Source organism: Monoraphidium neglectum (genome assembly GCF_000611645.1).
Source record: "Monoraphidium neglectum strain SAG 48.87 unplaced genomic scaffold scaffold01902, whole genome shotgun sequence".
Taxonomy (NCBI): Eukaryota; Viridiplantae; Chlorophyta; class Chlorophyceae; order Sphaeropleales; family Selenastraceae; genus Monoraphidium; species Monoraphidium neglectum.
Genome location: NW_014011726.1, coordinates 1670 through 10899, shown reverse-complemented (window position 1 = coordinate 10899; position 9230 = coordinate 1670). Strand labels below are relative to the sequence as shown.

Genomic DNA, 9230 nt, shown 5'->3' with positions numbered 1-9230 from the left:
TGCTCCCGTCTCCCGGTGCTGCAAGTGGTGGCGGCCAAGCGCACCGCAACACACCCTCATGCGCCTCTTCCCTGCCCCACCCTCCTCGCTCACCACTCCAACTTGAGCTGCCTGCCCGCCTGCCACCAGGCTGTCTTCCTCACCAGCATCACTGTGGGAACATACTGGGGGTCATCTGAGGTACGGTGTTGCGAGTGCGCACAATATGCACGCTGCATGCATACGCGTGTGCGCACATGGTTATCTTTTGTGTTGTGTGCGTATGCCGCACCCTAAGGTTCAAATTGACTACACAGAGGCTGCAGACATGTTTTGCAATGAAAAGCGGACGGCCCTCGCCCATGTGTGCAGGTGGCTCGTGAGATCGAGGACCCTTTTTGGAACGACCCCAACAGCCTGCCCCTGGCCAACACCCAGCACATGGTCAACGAACTGCTGCTGGCACTTGCAGGCAGCACGCGCCCTGTCAGCAACATGGATGCGAGGCCGCTGGCCTATGAGGGCCTTGCCCCCGCCACTGGCCTTGGTGGAAGCGGCAGTAACACGCCGTTCAACTCTTTTCCTTTCGCTGCGCCCTCCTCACCATCTGCCGCTGCTGCAGCTACACGGCGCAAGGAGCCCAGCCTTCTGGTTGTGACGGTGGCCGCGGCACACTCGGCCGGAGCAGCGGGCGCCAGCAGGGGCCCTGTATCTCCAGCAGCTTCGCCGCGGTGGGGGGCGGCCCCTGGGAGGCCGCAGCTCCCAGGGCTGAGCGCCCTGCAGGTCACGGTGCCAGCTGCATCCAGTCCCGCTGGTGCCAGCAAGGGGGGCTCGCCATTCAACCGCTCATGACTTGGGTCAGCTCGTGACTGCGACGGGCTCGAACGTGGTGGCGCTTCTCTGATCAGATGCTGTGACCTCTGCAGCTGCAATGCTGGAGCAGACGCTTTCCCACATGCAGATGTTCCAATGATGATGATGATGTTCCAATGATGATGAGATGACCATCCGAGATGCCAATTATGTTGTTATCCTGTTGCACATTGTGTTGTGGCAGCATTAACTTGTTGCCCTGCCTTTCCTTCAACCGACTGTTTCTACTCTGATGTTGTGAGCCATCCCTAACATGTACATAAGACCATGTGCTGGCAAACCGGGTCACGCTGGGCGCCCAGCGGAGTGGAAGGTCTGGCACAGAGTATGAGGCTTGCGTTGCCACAGGTGTTGCGGGTGAGGTGTCCGAGGCCGGCTTTTCATCGTGCATGCCCTACTACTTTCTCCATGGGTCTCAAATTTGAAATCACCAACATTCCTGCGCCTACGCTGCTGCTCTTCTCCCTTCTCGGCGCACACCCTGCATCACACCACCCCACCCGATGCCCGGATGCGACGGTCTGGGCCTTGATGAAACAGCTGCACATCCTTGGCTTGATTGTCCTGCACACGCGGACGTGCGTCTGGAGCCGCGCTTTGCGCTCTTATCTGCAATCCTGCCCGTACAAGCCCCCATGTGCGCTTGTCTGTGCAGCGCATACCAGCACGCTCCCAGAGCCTTCACACACGCCTGCTTTGCATCCCGCGGACGGTCGCAACCTGAATCTTAGTCACATAATGCTGCTGCTTGAAAGTCCAATGCTGCAAGCTGGATAGCTCCAGAAGCCGACGACCGCATCATGCTGTAACGATCCTTATGCTGATCCCAACGTGAGGGAGAAGCTTATTCTTTCTGCAACAAGGCACACATGACGCATGTGCGCTGTATGCATATCACACTAGCTTGCATCCCTGCACTGTCAACTGAGTTGTGTGTTCAACAAGCTGTTACATGGAAAGTGCCTGCACAATCGGCATGGTTGCCATGCGTGCGCAGGTGTTCCTTGCAATGCAGTCTAGTACGGCGCATCCGTTTCCCCGCTCAATCAAAGAGGGAGAAGCCCATGTCCTGCAGAACAGGCACAGAAAGGGAGCATGGGCGGTGTCAAGCATACTGAGCAATGCGTGCGTGGGTTGTTCTCCATCTATCCCGTGACGCCGCTAGTCATTTTGTAGAGCTCGTAGAGTCCCCCCAGCATAGGCACCGACAACCCATCCCTGCCCTGCAACGAAACAAATACCCCACAACACCCAACCACTCACCTCGTCCTCCTCGGAGGGCTCCTCCTTCTTGGCCTCCTCCTTCTTGGCCGCGGGGGCAGCACCGCCAGCGGCGGGCGCAGCAGCCGCGGCGGCCCCAGAGGGCACAGACTGAAGCTTCTCGCGACCGGCCGCCACCAGCTCCGCGAGGTCCTTGCCCTCCAGCTCCTTCAGCAGCCGCGACACGCTGTCGGCATCGGCCTCAACACCCACTGCTCAGGGAGTGGGTCCACGTGGCGAGGCCGCGTGAGCCACAGGGGGAGGAGGGGGAAGGGGGCAGGGGCGATGCAGACAGACGGCACAGCGCAACGACCGCTTCAACTCACCAGCGCCCAGGATCTTCTTCACGTCATCAGCGCCAGGGTTGGCGTTCCCACCCAGAGCAGCCTAGGGCATGGCGCAAGGAAGCGAGGAAAGGAGCAGGCATGCGATGAGATGGAAAGAAGGGCGAGGCAATACCAACCTGGCCACACTTGCAGTGCCTGCTGCAGCGCAGCGCAGCGACCGCTCCCCACTTTCCACGATCCTGTTCCACGCCGTACACAGGGCCCACACGCTCTTTAATTCGTCTACACTCCATCCTAGTTTCAGCTGCTGTCCACAACCCCGTGGCGACTGCACTCCCTTTGGCGGCCATGGGCTAGTGTGAAAGCCCGAAGCTTCTGCTAGATGAACCGGCCACGCATACACTACATGGTTATTCTAGTTACTCCACGAACAGCCAAGCCGGGAGACAGGGCACCGAGCACCAAACCAGCTCACCAGCAGCACAGCGGCGACCACGCGCATGATTGCAAAGGAAAGTGATGTAATCGAAGTTCAACCGCTGAGCGAAAGGGGTGCCATGAGGCAACGTTGGTGGCTTTGGGGGGCGGCTCGTGTGCTGCCCTGGCACAGTTCACCGCCCGCCCACCTGCCTCCCCTTTGTTTGTGTGTTGCAAGTGTCCGATGTTTGCTGCTGTACTGTCCTTAGAAGTCGTGATACAGACACAGCTCATCGAAGGTATGCCCTTGATAGGCTCCATCGCTCATGGCCGCCTGCAAGAGATCGAGGCCAGGGGTGATGCGGAGTGCTTTTTGTTGATGCCTCGGGGTGTCAACGCTAATAGGGACCACTATACTGATGTATGCGAGCGAAGGATATATTGTCAACCAACAGCCTGGTGGTCAAGCTGCTCGCTGGGAGGTCGAACCAAAAAGACGCACATCAGCCCTGCATGCTGCTCAAATCCTCGTGGCAGCACGCCGGCTAGCGCAGCGTACCGTGCATCGTCAGTGCTTACAAACGCAGGCTTGGGCTGCCAGTCGCCGGCTGCTGTGCACTGAATCTGGAATATTATGTGGGGTTTCCACAGGGGTCCAGGCTGTTCCATGAGGTGTTGATTCAAACACTTGGCACAGGTTGAGCAGTACTGGGGCGTGGGGGTCGCAGGTGGCAGGCGGGACAGTCGCCTCAGGTACAGTGTGGCGGGTGAGGCAGGGGCTGGCCTGCCTGGTCTACAGCCGTGCCCATTCAATCTGGTTGGCTGCTGCTTCAGATGCGCCAGCTGCAGACCAGCATCACGCCATGCAATTAGCTGTGCACGCCGACTACCGGAATCATTTCACAGTTGCTCCAGATGGAAGGGTGAGAGGCTGATAAGTACTTGAAGCTCACCTGCAAGCGACAATCCGCTGGCATGTCGCAGCGATGCAGAACGGTTGGGAGTATGGACGATCGCTGCGCGACTTGCCTCATTGACTGACGCGTGTGCTTCAAGTGAATGGCAAACGTACACCCGGGTGGCCGCTGCTGGAGTCGTGGTCAACTGTAGCCTGGGCAGTCACACATGGTCTCGCCACCCCACCGCACTGCACGCCCGGCCGACCAACACTGCCGGGACACTCGCCAGGACCTTGCGCTCAACAAAACAGACTCGCAGAAGCTCAGCGAGGTCGTCCGCGTCGCAGACTACAGTACACAACCTGTTTAACGCGTGCCTCTTGCAACACTATAATATCAGGAGCAATAGATCCTCCATCCTTGATCTGGTTGCAACATGCAGCCCTCGCGGGCAGCGGGACTGCTGAGGCTGCTGCATCATGGCCAATATACCTCTAATAATGCCCTGGCTTTTGCGGCTGCGGCGTGTGCAAGCCCCGGAGCAGCTCTGCCATCGCTGCTGAGGTCGTTCTCTTCGCCTCCGTCTACTCCCATCGTGCCTCCGGCTGCGACCAGCATCGACATATCTAAAGAGTGGTACAACCGTCAGCGGCAGACTATCCCCCTCGGGAACCGGGTCCCCGACGCGGCCGTGAGCGTGTGGATCTCCCCCAGCGCCACAATTGTGGGAGACGTGGACTTGCTGGAAAGGGTGAGTCGCCTGATTGGCGTCAGCGGGGACGGCAGCTGGTTGCCGCGCCTACATCATCGTTCATGTGCGCTTGTCCCCGCTGCAGCATCCCTTTGCCTCCTTCCGCTCATGTGCACCACGCCCGCATGCGCCGACTTTTTGACAGGCAAGTGTCTGGAACCATGTGGTGCTGCGCGGCGACCTGAACAATATCACCATCGGCCAAGTGTCCAACATCCAGGACCGCACTGTCATCCACGCAGCCAGGTGCGCAGCAGGCGGCACAGACGCCACCGGTGCCACGGATTTTGTCAGAGGCACTTTGTTGCCCAAGGTTTAGCCTGTTGATGATGGTGTAGTGCTGCAAGGGAGATGGTGGTGATAATGCCTGAGAAGGCATGCAGAGGACACCCGGCATCACCCAACCCCCTCGATCCTCCCTGCCGCCGCCACATTGCGCAGGACGTCGCCGACGGGCCTGACTGCAGCGGCGCTGATTGGAAAGTTTGTGACGGTGGAACCCAACTGCACGCTGCGCTCGTGCCGCATCCAGGACTACTGCATTGTGGGTGCACGCAGCGTGCTGATGGAGGGCAGCATGATGGAGTCACATTCGGTGCTGGCGCCTGGCAGCGTGCTGCCCCCTGCGCGCCGTGTGCCCACAGGGGAGCTGTGGGCAGGCAACCCCGCGCGCTTTGTGCGCAAGCTGACGGACGACGAGCGCGACGAGATCCGCGCCGTGGCTGTGGAGGTGCGGCGGCTCGCTTCGCAGCACTCGGCCGAGGAGCTGCCGCACGGCACCGCGTGGCGCGGCGTTGAGGCACAGCGCGCGGCACAAATCGATGGCGGGTTGTACGGCTGGGTGGACCTGCGGCGCGCCAAGTACAACATCCGTGTCAAAGAGGAGCAGGACGCAGCTGCTCGGCGGCTTTGATCTCACTGGGGCAGCTGAGCTCAGCTGCGGTTACAGGGCTCCATGCTTTGGCTGTTGGCCAGCAGAGCCAGGCTTGCAGGCTTGACGACTTCTTTTTCGCTCACTTTGGGCCGCATGAGGGCTCATGTACATGTTACAAAAATGTGTTGTCACGTTTGAAACGATAGCAATGCAAATCTGTAAGGAGTTCCAAACAGTAGTTGTGTCCCACTGACAGCTCTGAAGGCACCGGATATGGTGTTGGAGGCAACAAAAACAGCATAGGTGCAAGTGCCTGCTCAATGCTGGTAGACAGAGATGGCGAAAGCACCAATTTGCAGGTGCAATGGTCGCCAGATTATCGCTGCGGGTGGCCTGGGGTTCCTAGCCGCTGTAGCGAGTCGAGCACAGCCTGCCTGAAGCTGCTCTGGTGCAGAAGGTAGGCGCTCACTGCGCGGAGGGCGTAACGCAGATGGGAAAGCTAAAAGCGCTGAATGATGGGTTACTTAAACCCTAAACCCTAAACCCTAAAACCCTAATCCCTAAAACCCTAAACCCATGTGAGAACGCATAGGTGGCCCATGGCAGGTCCTCAGTCCTGCTCTGCATCCGTGGTCGCTCTCACCATGGCCGCCGCTGACAAGCCGCAGCTCGGAGCCCTCCCAGTAGTGGTGTAGCTGCCGCACGGACTCTGTGCTCACGTAGGCATCGCTTTCTGCTGCAACAATAACGGCGGCATCCGGCCTGCGTGGCCTGGGGTACCGGTTGACATCGGTCTGTACAGAAGGAGCAGGAATGGATGCAAGAGTCAGTTGAACCTATGATGAGTGGGTATCACAGAAGTGTAATTGCTGCGCATCCCACACGGGGATTGGTACTCACGTATGTCTCCAGCACCATGCGCAGGTGGTCAAATGCGCGCTGCTGTTCTCGGTGCCCTTGGCGCTGCGACAGCAGCAGATCCACCAGCGCCGCTTTGACGCGGTCCGATGCGGCCTGCGCACTTGCAGAGGCACTCTGGCTGCCTGGTGCCTCCCTTACCCCGCCCAGAGCAGCATCGGCTTGCCCCTCGCGCAGCAGCTGCTGCTGCTGCTGCTGCTGCTGCTGCTTGTCTGCGTGTTCCTCGCCGCTGCTGGCTAACGACCGCTGCTGCGCCGCTCGCACGTCCTCCAGCGCCTCCAGTGCATATGAGGCCTCCCGCAAGTGCGACACGGCCTGCGCCGCCGACTGCACGATGGCGGCGACGCGCTCCGCATTGACCTCCAGGGCCTCCCATGCCATCAGCGGCTGCAAGAAATAAACCGCGTTCGTGTACGGGGAGGTGGAGGTTGGGGGTCAAACATTCATGCGCAGGGCACAGAGGAAGGGCAGGATTTGTTCCGAGGTCAAGCGCAGGTAGACAAGCACATAAGCCATAATGCAGGCGTCGTACAAAAGCCTGGCGCCGAAGGCAATTGAGAGCCGCAACCCATCGCAGCCTTGAAGCTGCCCCCTGGTGCAAGCGCCCCCTTACCCGCATGGCACCATCGCAGTATGCGACCGCGGCAGACCTGGGGGCCAGCAGCGGCACGACGGAAAGATCGTCCAGGGGGTAGAGCCCTGCCGTCATGCACGTATGCACGCCGCCCATGGACAGTCCGCACACGCCTGCCACATTGGGGCAGCGTCGGCAACAGGTGAGCAGGTGCGTATGGTGGACAGCTTTTGAAACAAAGGCACCTGTGCGATCAGCCTTCGAGGAACCAGGAACATCGGATGCAGCTTGACAATAAAAACGCACCTTTGGCACTGCAGCCCTCTTCCCCCAGCCAGTACAGCAGGTGCCTGGGTTGCGGTTGTGATGGGATGGTTGAACCGAGCCCGAAAACATGGAGGGCTGCTGATGTGCGTGTGGTACCCCTCCCGTTTACGCCACGCACCAATGAAAATTTCACATGTGCCCTGGCAGCTAGATAGTGCAGCTGCGGTGCAGCCGGCCCTCCTTCAGCCATACTCACAGGCTCTCGATGATGGTTGCCCACCCTAGAGTCAGCAGGTCAGAAACATGCCGCAGCTTTGCGCCTCGCTGTTCGCAAGGGCGCCTGGGGAGGACAGGATGCAGGCGGAAGGTTGGAGACAGGCTTTCGCTTGCGTGGACTTCAAATCGTCCATTAAATCAGCTATGAACCTGCACCTATGGCCAGAAGATGCAAACAGGTAATCACACATGCTTCCTCAGGGTTTCAGATCGCCAACCTCGCCCCGTAGAAAGGTGACTCCAGCACCATTGTTGCCACGCCCTGCACATGTTGGTGGGGCAAAGTGGGATGCGCATCCGCGACACACACGGGGTCACTTGATTCGTCTTGTATTGGCCCTTTAACTGCCACGTCAGCACGTGTACCCGCATTGCATCCCTGGTGCTTCCATCCAACGTACCTGCTGCATCATGGGCCAGCCCAGCCGCAGGCGCCTGCCCCAGCCCTGATCGCCTGTGGCCGCAAGGTGCAGCACACCTGCGCTGTAGCCGTCTGGGATCAGCAGCTGCACCCTGCCCTGGCGGCTCTCAGGCGGCAGCGCGTTGTAAACACGCTCAACGCAAGGTGTTCTTTGGAAGTCGTTGTGAGTGGGATTGTGGAGAGACGGCAGCGTTGGCTGGCTTGAGCTGTATTTGCTGGAGTGAAATTGGATGGCAACCACTTGGCATGGACATGGCTTGCCTGCTGCATGCGCATCCAATGCTGGCCCCAGCAGCTGCCGCGCAGCAGAGATGCCGCAGCAAGGTCCTTAGTCATCCAAAGTTTATTGCCCCGGCGGGCTGTGTTGTGGCAGACTACGTGAGTGCTAGTCCAAATGTCACACCTGAACGTGCCCTCAAAGTGGCGGAATGGGATGCCCCGCCAGCTGCTGCGCTCCAGCAGCCTCCACTCCAACCCCAGCGGCTGAGGTGGTGGCCAGGTTGAAATGACTTCCAAATCATCACGCAGGTTGACGCACCCTAGGTCGCCCCAGCCCTTGTGAAAGAAGAGCGAACCGTTCAGGCCACCAAGCCTGCGGACAGGAGCGGGCAAAAGTGCTGCTCACTCCAGCTCACTTGCGAGCATCGCAGAAAAGAGACCAGGTGTCACAACACAGAGCAACTGCAAGAATACTGACTGCTGCCTCCTTGTTTTTCAGCTCGACTAAACGCCTGTGCGCCCGTGTGTCGGGGAGCTCTTGGCATAGATTCAACGTAGTGATGCACCTGGAGTACAGCAGGTCCAGGGGCCGGCCGAGCCATGTGCCGAGCGGCAGGTAGCGCGCGACTGTGCTGCCAAGAATAGAGACATCCATATTAGCTTTTCTGTCAGTAAGCAATGTGCCCGTGAAGAGTAGGTCTCCAAAGGGGCCAACAGTGTCCCTGCTGCTGCTGGGGTGGTCGTGCTGCTGCAGCTGCTGTTGCTGCTGCTGCTGCTGCTGCTGCTGCCCGAGGACCGACCTCGCCTGCCGCAGGCACAGGTTCAAATCCTCGCAAATCCAGAGCTGTTGCAGACAGCCATAACGAACAATGATGAGAGTCGCGGTCCCGCTGGCAATCCGCGTGATTGAGTGTAGATTGCACACGCGAGATCTGCTTCACGATCCCGCTGGGGCTCTTCTCAACGAAAGATCAACAAGATACGCATTCAATCCTGTGACCAGTGACGCGCGGCCCCGCGACCAAAGTGTACACACTTTCCGTTGTTCTTGCTTGTGATTGACCTTTGGATTTACAGAGGGGGCACCTGTGTGCATGCCGTTTGAAGTGGCGCTGTGTGTTTGCCAGCATTTGTGTGGTGTCCGAAGGTGCTTCCAGCAGCTTGTGTGCTCTGCTGGGTCCTACGAACCCTGCCTGCCAAGCCGCGCTACGCTGG

At 59.4% G+C, this 9230-nt stretch overlaps 3 protein-coding genes across 3 annotated transcripts; 1 reads left to right on the top strand and 2 right to left on the bottom strand.

Annotated features, from left to right (window-relative positions):
* Window positions 1–1894: 1894 nt before the first annotated feature.
* Window positions 1895–2901, bottom strand: MNEG_9342 (hypothetical protein; the record flags this gene model as incomplete). The annotated part of the gene is made up of 4 exons (XM_014042188.1): window positions 1895–1921; window positions 2116–2324; window positions 2439–2499; window positions 2875–2901. The coding sequence occupies 4 exons, from the start codon at window positions 2899–2901 to the stop codon at window positions 1895–1897; spliced, it is 324 nt and encodes a 107-aa protein (XP_013897642.1).
* Window positions 2902–3731: 830 nt separating this feature from the next.
* On the top strand, window positions 3732–5379 carry MNEG_9341 (hypothetical protein; the record flags this gene model as incomplete). Its single annotated transcript, XM_014042187.1, has 4 exons — window positions 3732–3739; window positions 4430–4466; window positions 4612–4712; window positions 4908–5379. The coding sequence occupies 4 exons, from the start codon at window positions 3732–3734 to the stop codon at window positions 5377–5379; spliced, it is 618 nt and encodes a 205-aa protein (XP_013897641.1).
* Window positions 5380–5716: 337 nt separating this feature from the next.
* On the bottom strand, window positions 5717–8670 carry MNEG_9340 (putative Uncharacterized protein C4orf29lags:Precursor; the record flags this gene model as incomplete). Its single annotated transcript, XM_014042186.1, has 11 exons — window positions 5717–5808; window positions 5984–6134; window positions 6241–6354; window positions 6400–6645; window positions 6872–6957; window positions 7139–7182; window positions 7356–7439; window positions 7594–7637; window positions 7777–7945; window positions 8200–8388; window positions 8582–8670. 11 exons carry the CDS (start codon window positions 8668–8670, stop codon window positions 5717–5719), a joined length of 1308 nt encoding a protein of 435 aa, XP_013897640.1.
* Between the last annotated feature and the right edge of the window lie 560 nt (window positions 8671–9230).